Source organism: Formica exsecta, unplaced genomic scaffold (assembly GCF_003651465.1).
Source record: "Formica exsecta isolate Colony F162 unplaced genomic scaffold, ASM365146v1 scaffold556, whole genome shotgun sequence".
Classification (NCBI taxonomy): Eukaryota; Metazoa; Arthropoda; class Insecta; order Hymenoptera; family Formicidae; genus Formica; species Formica exsecta.
The window spans coordinates 386812-399006 of NW_021852808.1; the positions used below are offsets into that span (position 1 = coordinate 386812).

The 12195-nt window shown below is 36.7% G+C and overlaps 1 protein-coding gene across 1 annotated transcript in view; it reads left to right on the forward strand.

The window, feature by feature from the left end:
• Window positions 1-11796, forward strand: part of LOC115242016 (lachesin-like) — a 152956-nt gene extending 141160 nt beyond the window's left edge. Inside the window, exons 8-9 of the mRNA XM_029818018.1 lie at window positions 1492-1662; window positions 8204-11796. Coding sequence (XP_029673878.1) covers window positions 1492-1662; window positions 8204-8457 — 425 coding nt within the window. The 3' untranslated portion in view covers window positions 8458-11796. The remainder of the gene's footprint in view (window positions 1-1491; window positions 1663-8203) is intronic.
• Window positions 11797-12195: the final 399 nt, after the last annotated feature.

A 12195-nucleotide genomic window follows, 5' to 3' on the forward strand; every position in this document is an offset into this window, starting at 1 on the left:
AATGCTGGTGGGCGAGATGCATAGCGGAAAGCGGTGGCCACGGCTTAAAGAGTGAGTGCGAGGTGCGATACGCTCCGGATCCCTCCTACACAGCAGATCGACCGTGGGATAAAGCGGAAAAGAGAGAGAAAGAGAAAGAGAGAGAGAGAGAGAGAAAAGAAAGTAATGAGGCGTCCAATTATCAAGGCATCCTGGCAAAGAATAAGTTCATATTATTCTCTCTCTTTCTCTCTCTCTCCCCCCTCTCTCTTTCTCTAATATATTATTATTCATAATTATTTAAAAAATTATTTTTCTTCTTATTCGAATATAATGTAATAAGCGACTGTATCAATTTCATTATCGATGACGACTATGATCAGACAATACCATAGAATATGATATTCACGATATGTAGAGAAATTTCTTTTATATGTTTGGAGTATGTTGGAAATGAGAGAGTTCAATGGGATACGGGGATTTTCCTGGGAACAAAATTTCACATCGCGGTGGAGCTAAGTAGCCGCTGTAAAACCTACTGTAAGCGCTTTGTGACGACACAACGTTGGCCGAGCTTCGGTCGGAAGAAGAAGTGCTCGGCGCGGTCGCCTGTTAAAACGTAAGCAGCTCACAGAAAGCTGCTTACGATATTCGAAACGAAAGGTAGCGAGACGTTATCAAGAGACAGAGAGAGAGAGAGAGAGAGAGAGAGAGAGAGAGAGAGATAACAGGGAAGAGGGAGAGGCAAAGAGTGCCCCTTTCTGCTCGCTCGCTAAATGACAATCTGTCAGCGTGTTTCATTAGCGTAAAGTGCACGCAACTCACTAATGACGCACTCGCACAAAGAGACCACAATGTAACGGCACGAAGTAAGGCGATTGAACAGGATACGGGAGCAAGTAGCACAATACATCCGTTGTTCCCGTATCCCGAAATCTCTGCTTTGAAAGAAATCGGAAAAATATCCTTTGTGGCGTTATATACGAGCGATAAAGTTCAATTAGAGAAATTAGTTCTCGGAGAACCGCATTTACGCGCGCGCGCAGATAGCGCGGATGTGTCGGCAATATTGTTGTCCTGAGCCTGATCGGGTATATTGCGACTGATCGAGTTGTTATGGATTGCAGTTCACCCAATGGTCCAAGTGCCGAACCAGCTGGTCGGAGCTCCGATCACAACTAACGTCACGTTGGTCTGTCACGTGGAAGCGTCACCTAAGGCCATTAATTACTGGACTCGAGAATCGGGTAATAGAACAGCGCAATCAGTACAGTTCTTGTCGTTCGATTTACTTGGAGAATAAATACCTTATCAGTTAATACAGTATTATTTTAAATATATTTAATCATTGAGAACATCATATAGAACATTTTATACAATCCTAAATAAAATATTTTTTGTCATTAATAGAAATATGTACCAAAGCGTGAAATTCTAACACTTCATTTTTTTTTTTACATATACTTATATTTTTTGATCATACGATTTAATTTCTCAAACATGTTTTTGCAGACGAAATGATAATCACCAACAGTAAGTACGCGATGTCCGAGATAAAAACATCGGTGTACAGCGTACAGATGCGACTAGTGATCATGAACCTGCAGAAGCACGATCTGGGTGGCTACAAATGCATCTCGAAAAATTCTATCGGCGATGCTGAGGGAAACATCCGGCTTTACGGTGAGTTTCGACGGAATTACGTCCACAAGGGCAAAAAGCTTTTTTGCGAGCTAAAGCTATCAAAGAATCTCGAAAAACTTCATTCAGATGCAAATCATCACTATAATATACAATATAATAATATAAACTCTTTATAAAAAAAAAATTTCAAGAGTTTTAAGAGTGTTTAGTATATATTTTCTTAATATTGGTAATTATATAGTATATAAAAAATATATAAAGACAGAAGACACAAAAGAAGATTAGGCAACGCAAAAGCAAAACACGTAAACTTTATTACTGAAACACCGTAATTTATTTGAGTATTGTAAAACTGACGGCAAAATATTGAAAATATCCAACAAAATCGCGAATAATCGCAATAAATCCTTAATTGAATAAAAATTAATTTTTTACAAAAAATAGATTAAATTTTATGCGGATGCGAATCCGCACATTTTATAAAATCTTATGTACGATTTAAAGTCTTCAAAAGTAAATACTTTTGTGTAAAAGAGCTGAAACAGCCCAGGATACTATAGACGTGTATCTTAGCGCGGTCGCAGCTGCACGTATCTCGGCGGCGAGAAAGTATAGCGTATCACTGCGACTGCGACATCGTCGTTTCCATTACACGCGCGATTTAATACGTCGCAATCTCGCAGGAACGATTGACGGCAACGATCGTCTAGCGCATTACGCAACACGATGGTATTTTTCTCGTCGTCCCGTAACGACACGTCGCCGCAGAAATGGCGAATGGTTAGATTTACGTATAAAATTAGGTGCTTGTTTCTGCATTGTTTGCTTCTATGGAAAGGAACATCGAGTCTGCGTGAATGCAATAACAGCGTAAGTCCGTCGCTTATAAAAGTCGAAACATTTTTATTAATTTTTCTCTTTTTATTTTTTCTTCATCGTGTAATTTAGTGTGAATTTAACATGATTATGTGGCAGAGAGATTAAAGGAAAATAATTTGATGAAAAGACCGCCAAGTGAATCTGAGCAGGAATATTTCACGCTTGTGTAATCTTTTTAAACGCCAACTTGTCATTTTGATAATCTCAGGAATTTATCTCGAAGAAACCGCACGCGACCGTCATTACAAGAAGATATCGGTATTTGCAGAGAATTAAGTTCCCCTCGAGTTTTATTATTTAAGATATCGGAGAGACCAGTGCCGGGAGACAGATCGGAATTTCCGCAGTTTCTTAGCCACGTCTCCTCGTCGCGTCGTAACCGTAAGTTATTTCACGATGCAGATAATATTGTACTCTCCGTATAATATTTATGGAATTTTCGCTTCCATTGTGTGTCCGCGAAATACCACCACCAACCGCCGACGTACATCCATGAAATACCTGAGTGAATAATTTTTAAAATATATTTACGATATTATCGGTTAAAACGTGATTACGAATCTGCTCTCTTTCTTCTCTTTTTCTTTCCAAACTCTGACCACTTTTAACATTCTTTCTTCGTTGAAATTATCATTGTACAATATTAACTTTTATACTCTATATAGAAATCATGTAGCAATTCAAATCGCAAGATATCATAAAATTTCTTCAAAAATAATAATAATAATAAATTAATTAGTTGATGATCATTAAAAATTTATATATTAGAAGAAACACAATCTTAAAAAATATTACAATTGCGACATTTCCAAATATTACTGAAAATTTTTATCGATATTATTTTTATATATATTCTTTTCTAGAATTTATAAAATTTATATTACATTTTGTTATATAAGTTAATAACGAAAAAATATACATTAGAACGGTTGAAACTTGAATAGCACGGTGATATCTCGCGGCGGATGATACTGCGAGCATAATAAGTCGTCATGAGTGGTGCCTCATAATTCCTCACGTTGATTGAACGTTACGATCCGTTTACGATGTGTACGCTGACACTCCTGTACAACCGAAAAACGAACGAAAAAAAGGCACATTTTTCGCAGACGACGCCATTCTCTCGCCGGTATGTCATCAGCCGTAAGTGCGCTCATAACTTCCTCGCTACTTTCCCGCGATATGCATCCTTATTTTTTTCACACTTTATTTATCGGATTCCATCACATAATTTTCCGCTTTATAGCGCGAGAAAAAACTCGGCGAAGCTGCGAACGCGTTACGAGGCTGCATTTACGTTACTATAACATAGCGACCATATGTAGTCAATTCATTCAATTATGCGTTAGAATGTTTTACAATTTTTAATCCATGCTCAGTGATTGACTAAATGACGGAGAATGTAATTATTAAATTGCAAACAATTGAAGCAAACGATTTCGAGGAAGAAAGGCACATCAAAATTCATTCTAAATTAATTAGTGTAGTTTTAGTAATCTCTAAAACTTTTGTCACACGAGTTCCCGCAAAATGTAAATGTCATTTTTAAAAGAATGACGATTTAATTTTGTTGTAATATTAAACGAAATGATATTTTTGTAATTTTATTGTTTAACGACATATGCCCGATTTGATCGCGCTATTGATATACATCGCGGATTGTAGATAATATATGATAGAGAAAATCGGTATAAAATGACGTATTTAATAAATGTGACAGATACGATTCATTACACTCGATCTCGCGCTTTTAAATAAATGATGAAATAGATATTGATCGAATGACCGTAATATTGCAATACATTAGTATGTACTCAGAGAATTATTCTCTGTTTTTGGCATTAATGTTGATTATTCACAAAGGACGCGATATGCATGCGCTTTACTACTTTATAATCTTGTCCAATAAAAAATTTAATGCGCGCATGTAACTCTCATTGTCTAATATTTTTGAAAACATATTGCAATATACATTGTGTATTCCTAAAATTGTAAAATAAACAATATATCGGCATTTTTTTACGATTTAATTAATCCTTGCAGAGCGCAATTTTTGTATATGATAATCCGTCTAAAAATTATCTTATCATAATGGAAGAATATTATGTTTATTACGAAGTTTATTACGTTATTGTCACATTATATACATGTCATGAGCTTTGCGTGTTATTGCGGCGAAAATTCTATATGTCGCACGATTAGAGCAAAATTCCTGGCGAGTTATCGACGAGAATCGCGCATAAAATTTCGGATTCACACGCGGCTGCACAGTCTCGATCTGTATCCCTGCGTCTGTGCGTCAAAATATCTCAACACATATCATTGATGCATCAGAGGGATTCAGGGAAGGAAGATGAATTGCGCTATTTTGCTTATCCCGAAATAAAAAAAAAAAAATAATGACGCACGTGCAAAACTTTCGTCGCGACTTTTTACGTAAAAAGAAGTCTCATCTTCGGTTTACCTCTATCACTCGATCGTAGCGCGGATAAAACGACGTAACAAGTGGGACAAAGCCGAGTCCGATATTCGCGAGTTAACTACCCCCACGGCTTGTGAGCGTGCAATCCTAATGATGGCAATTTTATCGCACTGTCGTGTAAAGGGCGGACGAGGAAGCGCGATGTTATCCCGGCATGCTCGAGCTTCTCGTTGAAGTCACGCGATCAGATAAGCTCGAAGGATTAACCGTTAAACCGCCGGTGTAAACGGGACGCGAAGAACAGGATAAAAAGATCGCGCGCTCGCCCACGTCGTGGGGTAGGGGGAGAGGGGGAGAGAGAGAGGAAAAGGATTCGGTAGATTTAAGAGCGTTACGCGATGAAGGCGAGAATCACAAAAGGCTACGTAAGAGAATGTAGGAGAGCGGCATAGTGGCGCGTCATGTCGAGGATCGAAAGTCCGCGAAACAATATCTGAGCTTTCCATTCACCCCTTGCCTGTCCTACCCCTTTCCCCTCCACTCCTCTTTTCTATCCGCACCGTGCCGGTTTTTCGTGTCCTCTTTTCCGCCGCTTGCGCGCGGTCGGGATTATGGATTTACCTTGATAAATGGCGACTCGATATCGGAGTCGCGGCGTATCTCCGGGATGAAGATCGCGTTGCTTTAAATTATAAGAGAGTCTGCGGATTTTGATTTCTCCTGCGATATTATACAAGAGAATTTTCAATATTTCAAAAACTCTCTTACTGTTTTGTGTTTCATAATTCATAAAGGATGATTCATAACGGTTACGCGCGTACATATTAATCAACCGACGCTACATTTGCATTACATAAATTTGACAAAGTGACATAAAATATCAAATAGAAAAGATATATAATTAAAAATATGTAATTAATAATAATTTGATGTCGTCGAATAATTTGAGAGATTAAATGTTCACAGTTCTCAGTTATGTTTTGTTACGATTCTAGAGCTTATCACGAAAGAAATTAAAAAATAAGACCTTTGCTTCGTAAAAAGGGAAATTACTTAAAAAATATAATACCTTTAAATTAAAAATAATACCTTTGCCTTATATAAACAAGAAAAGCGGTATTATCAAGGAAATATCAATGCTAGTAAGTAATTTTGAAAAATGTTGAGAATTTTCCTCAAGCATCACTTGTGTTTCCAATAATGACTTTTTCTAAATCAGCCAGAGAGTATATAAGTTGCGCGTCGTCAAAAAAGCGCTGCGGAACAATAGCGAAGATCATCGGGGCGTCACGTCGCCGGTTAAAAGACCGTGAAACAATATCTAACGTGGCCACCATCCCGCCGTTATCTCTCTTCTTGCTCTCCGCCATCCTGGCCCCGCGTACTCCCGTGTCTCGTATTAGTTATCGTTTATCAGCCAGCCAGACAAAACGCGCCGCCCGGAATTGGGTGAGCCATCTGTTGCCAGACATGATCGATAAAAGTCTGCCAAGTGTTATCAGTGCTAAACTGCTATTTCGACGGGCTGCCGCACGCGTGCACCACACTCTTCTACTTCTTCTTATAGTTCTTCTAACCACCGGTCTCTACCGCAGCCTGTCTCTTCGTTCGAAACAGTTGTATACGGGGTGTCGCGGGCTTAGCGAGACAAATTTTTATTTTTGAAAGAATTGTCTGACAATCACGGGATCAACATTTAACAAATAAGAATTTTCAGAGTAAATTTTCAAAGTAATTACGGAAATGTTTCATAGCGCGTATAAAAAAACTTTGCACAATTTCAAATTCGAGAGTAATAAATGTGAATTTTTTAATGCGAGCCAAAGGTGAAATTTTTACATAGAGAATTCACGTCGTACTCAACGTATGAATTAAATTCATTAGCAATATTATTAAATAGAGTTGACCGAGAGCAAAAGGAAAATTAGAATGGAAATTGCATCTCGTTGCAGGATTCGAGTGCTCCGTAATAAATAGCAATAGGTAGCAGAGCGATACTTAATTCAATGTCATTGAAACATGATCTTGTCAATTAGCCCTGTGATTTTGGTATTTGGTAGCTTCGTCGAAACTATATAATCGACATAGTGGGTTAAACGTTCTAACGTTACGCGCGAGTTCGGTTACCCCAGTATAATTACATTCGGATAATGGGAAAATGCGTTAACATTTAACATTGAATCAAATCTCAATAATTATATCGTAACTGAACGTACATCAAAACATTATTCAGTCGAAATGTATTTTTCTGCAAGGATGAAATATAATCTGAAGAATAGAATTTAATCACGTTGCGAGAGACAAGCACGTCTGAGCTGTCCAGTATATCGAATCTACAGGAAATTAACGTTGACTATACATTTCCTAAAGAGCGAAGCGTACGATTGATTCTAACATGAGAAAGATAACGGGATGCTCCATATCGTTGCCCTTCTTCCCTCTTCCTGCAACTTCGCGTTACTCGCTATCACGTATCGACTTGCTCATCATTCGCTCGTTGAATTTCAATGTAACGTGCCGTGGTGTATTTAGTACTGTTGAGAAATACACGATAAATGTCAAAGAGAAAGTTACATTCATTACATTGCGAGAAGGTCGTGTCGTAAATGCGAAATATAAAAATATCACCTTGAAAAAAAATTTTTTAACAGCGGAAAAAGAAAAGGAAACAGATTGATTTTCTTTTTTCCATTTTGCACACGACAAGATGCGCTCCTATCGCGATATAATTTCCAAAAAGAAAATCTCACTTTACTTTTATTCACCTCGCGTGTATCGGGTGACGTGGAGCGTAAAAACATCGCGGGATATCCTCCATCCAGCTTCTGCACGTGCGGAGAAAAAAATGATATCTACTCGCGCGCGTATCGCCGACTACTGGTTGGCCACAGTTGAAATAATGTTTCGATGATCGTGCCTTGAATTCAATAACGAAGGAACTGCAAACTTGACACTCTCTCATTGCGCGGCGCAAATATCGATAACTCCAACATTTTCTACATCAACTCGGCAACTTGTAAAAATCACTGCTTAATTTTCACGTTCACATAACTCTCTCTAAACATAGCGACTTATCTATAAGACATCGAAGATTTAAAACCAAAAATGAGAAAGACAATTTTAAAGGAAATATCTATAAACAGAATCTAAGTATAGATGTCCAGTTCTTCTTAAACAGTACAGAATGAATTTCAAAATAATATATTTTAAAATGCTGAAAAAATAACTTCACAAAAAACCTAATTACTCAAAAAGATGCTACTCTTCCATTTGTTATAGACATGGAGCTGCCTAAGCATTCCAGAAAGACGGGTGACCGGCGATCGGAGGACGATACGGGCGATTCGATCGGCGAACGCGATCACAGACTGAATCACGTGCATCAGGGCCCATTGAGGGAAACGGGATCTACCCTAGAACCATCTTTCGACACAGACGATAATTCGGCATCCACTACATCGAAAGAGAGCGCGTCGCCCGCGACCACCGCCATCATCCTAGTCGCGCTGCATCATCTGCTCGCTTCGACGTAAGATAGACGGAATTTATCTTTAAATACTCTCAAAATACGTTTATTACGAGCTCGATTCTCTAGCTTTAACTCTAAAAGAGATTGCGCATGACAGCGGCGAAATAATCCGATCGAGTCGCGTTCTCGGCGATCCATATTTGCCGTCTACCAAATTTTGGATCGATATTTCGTTGATACGTAACAATAGTCATATCTTATACGGAAGAGTAATTATTAATTACTATGCGTCACGTTGCTGAAGGATACTATTATAATACGTTTGAAATATAAAAAAATTCACCGAATCGATGAGTAAAAATTTGCAAAGCAGAAATTTTCATATTATTATTATCAAAAGGAGTAAATTTCATATTTTTAAATATATTTTATATATACTTATGTGAAACAATAATATGGTAAAATTGAATACAATGTACTTCGAAAATATAATGAATTTATTTTTCTGTGGAAATTAGAAGATGAATTATGATATAAATTTATTATTATTAATAAATTATTACTTTTACCAAATGTAACGGCTTTTTACCGGGCATTTTTTTCCAATAAAAATAATTACGTTTTTATTATTCATTTTATTTGCGACATAAAATGGCGAATTATAAAATTATTGTGGAATTCGAAGTCTCTCAACGTCAATTCATGCGATAATTAAACATTTGGACGGTTTGCATTTTGATAATGAACAAAAAGCATCTGATAAAATTTTATTCCGAAACGAAAAAGCGATAATAGACGATGAATAATAATGTCCGCATATATAGAAATAGAAACAGAAACTTGGAGGTCAAGAAACACCGATTAACAAAAGCGACATGTTCAATCAAATCATACGTAATATAACTTATATGTAAAAATAATATGCGGCACTTGTGAGACAGAATGTTAATTCAAAAGCTCGATATGAAAGTACAATGGACGACTTTTATATTTTTGATTGTCGGAGATATTTTTCATTGAAGATGTTTTAGCAATTCTCTTCAGATTTTGAAGATATTTATATAAAATATGTTAATGCTATTTCATCTTTTATATATATATTTAAAAAACTGTAAGCAAATTCGCACTTTTTTCTTTATAAAAATACAATTGCATCTCTATATTATGGATAGTATTAATTTATTAATAGATAAATTTTCATATAATAAGTTTGTTAAATATTATTTACATTATTATGATCGCAAATTAGTCTTTCGGCATAGAGTACTATCATATTTTTTTCTCGAGAGCAATTTTCAGGAATCTATTTCAATTTTAATTCATAGGCGATGCCTTTAATATATAAAAACCGTCCATATGTACCTATATCTCGTGTAGCATCGATCCAACGTAGCCGCTCATCCACTTAACGCCGATGTAAATTAACAGTCTAACGAATATCGACGAAACGTTAACGGCACCAAAGATTGTGAAATTTTGCTCGTTTCGTCATCGCGGGCTACGGCTACCCTGATTGTCCGTTTGCGGCTTAACGAGATATCTCGTTAGTAGCCACGTCTCGCCACACATCACCCTCCCAATGACATAATTATAAAACCGCCGGACTTTTTTAGCTCGCATCCGAAACGTCAGATCAGAGCGGGCGAGGCGGTTTTACACGCGGAATCAATTACGCGAACGTCGTTCACGTCGAGTCGCTACCGATGCCGGAGGAAACACTCCCGACAGCGACTGCCGCGCGAGAAATCGCGCATGTTTAATTAACGCGCGAATTCCCATCGAGTGAATTCGCATTAGCCGCGATCAAGTGGAACGAGCTGCTGCAGCATCGGTGTCTAATCCAGAGCCGATTTTACTTACACGATCGAGAGCCAAGCGGAGTGCTGGGCTTTCCACTCGTGCGTGCGTGACGCACGCAATTTCGCAATACGTATCGCTTCGTATCCCGTGAAATTCAATTTCCAATTGCGTTTCTCTAAATTGAGACCAATCGAAAATATCCTTGATATATTTTGATCTATCGAACTAGTCAATCTTCGCAATTTCGGCTGTCTGAAAGATGCTGAGACATCTTTGAATTATAAAAAAAAAGATGTCACTTCTACTTTTATACTTTGTATAATAATATCTATATTACCTATATTCGATGGAGAAAAAATATTAACGCGAATGACAGGACGGTAATTGAAAATTTTTTCATTAACATATTCACATCGCGCGCGAGCAACCGTATCGAAATATTTTTATCGACAATTTTGTTATTAAATACATATGTATCAGTTGATCTGGATGATTGGAAATGTTTCTTTTTCCGATATTCCAACATTATTCAGACAGTTACATTAAACTTCTAATTTCTTCAATATGTAGCACAGATGTTTTGTTCTATGTTTGCTTCATCTGTGCTCTAAAAATATAACATCTTACATTTCTAGATCTTGCCATTTCTAGAAATATCCTATCAAGCTCGAGAAGACGCGATTGCTCATTCCATTCTTATGTCGCGAAAAAAATTTCATGATAAAGAAATATTGATATGTGCTTCGTACAAAAAGTAGAAAATAGAATTTTCTAAATAAAACAGTACTTTGTGTGTAAATAACTAACACACACTGCTGAATTTTCTGTCAAGAGGATTCAAATCTTGAGTTATAAATATTCAGAGTTGACATCACAAGAATCCTTCGCACGTTGAAAAATGATAGCGCGAGAAATAACAGTAACAAATTAACTTGCCATCACTTTGTAACAACATTAAATATGAACATTACTGAAATTGATTAAAATTTTTTCTTAGTTCGCAAAAAAATTGCAAACCACACACACACATTTATATACATAAATAAATTCACAAAATTATATAGTTTTGGAGACACCGTGCTGTTCTCATACACTTTTGTTTTCGAATTAAATCGTTCATACATTTTCTATTAATATTACAATTAATTTATGATATTTGTGACTCACATACGTACGCGCAAAATTTCGGAAAATCTCGTGGTTCGTTGAAAACGCGACGACTCGGTAAACGAATTTTGATACATAATTTTGGTTCAGTGACAACGAGGCGCGCAGATGAAAGCAAAAGTGAGAGATAATTGCTCGTCCCGATTAGAGAAACGTGCCAAATGTTCGGCTTCGTTATTCTTTTTTTTTTTTTTTATTTTAAGAATTTCATATCTATGGATTTATTTAGGATGACTTATCAATATCGGCGTTTCAAGGGTCCATATCGCTTTTTTCAAGCTTCCGAGTTCAATATTAGATATCCGCGCGTTGTTATGCCATTTAGACGGCTTTTCTATAAACGGCACCAAGTGTCGAGAGTTTTGAGTTGGGAATATCTGCGAATATTCTCATATCTTAGAAATGTTTATATAAAAACGATAAAACAAAAAAAAAAGATCTATCCATCTTTCTGTATAAATGTATATACATATCTTTGAGTTGGAATATTTATTAACTCATTGATAGTTAAAACTTAAATCTTGTAACTGATTTGTTAAGTAGATTAAGACTCATAACTTTACCGTAAATTACTCTTATGGCACAAAATGATATTACATCCTCTAGAGAGAACTTTAGAATCTTATTTCTCAGTTTTGTGACATAAAGGCACTCAGGTCCTTTTACATAAAAGTCGTCCATTTAATGGGACAATGAATATTCCTTGTAGACAAAGGATGCGACGCTTGATAATGACAGCACTTTTGCTACCGCTCGTTACAACAGCGTTGTCAATTATGTCATCTGACAGTCACATTGTGAATGGACGATTAACGCGTATCGAGGTTAAATATTT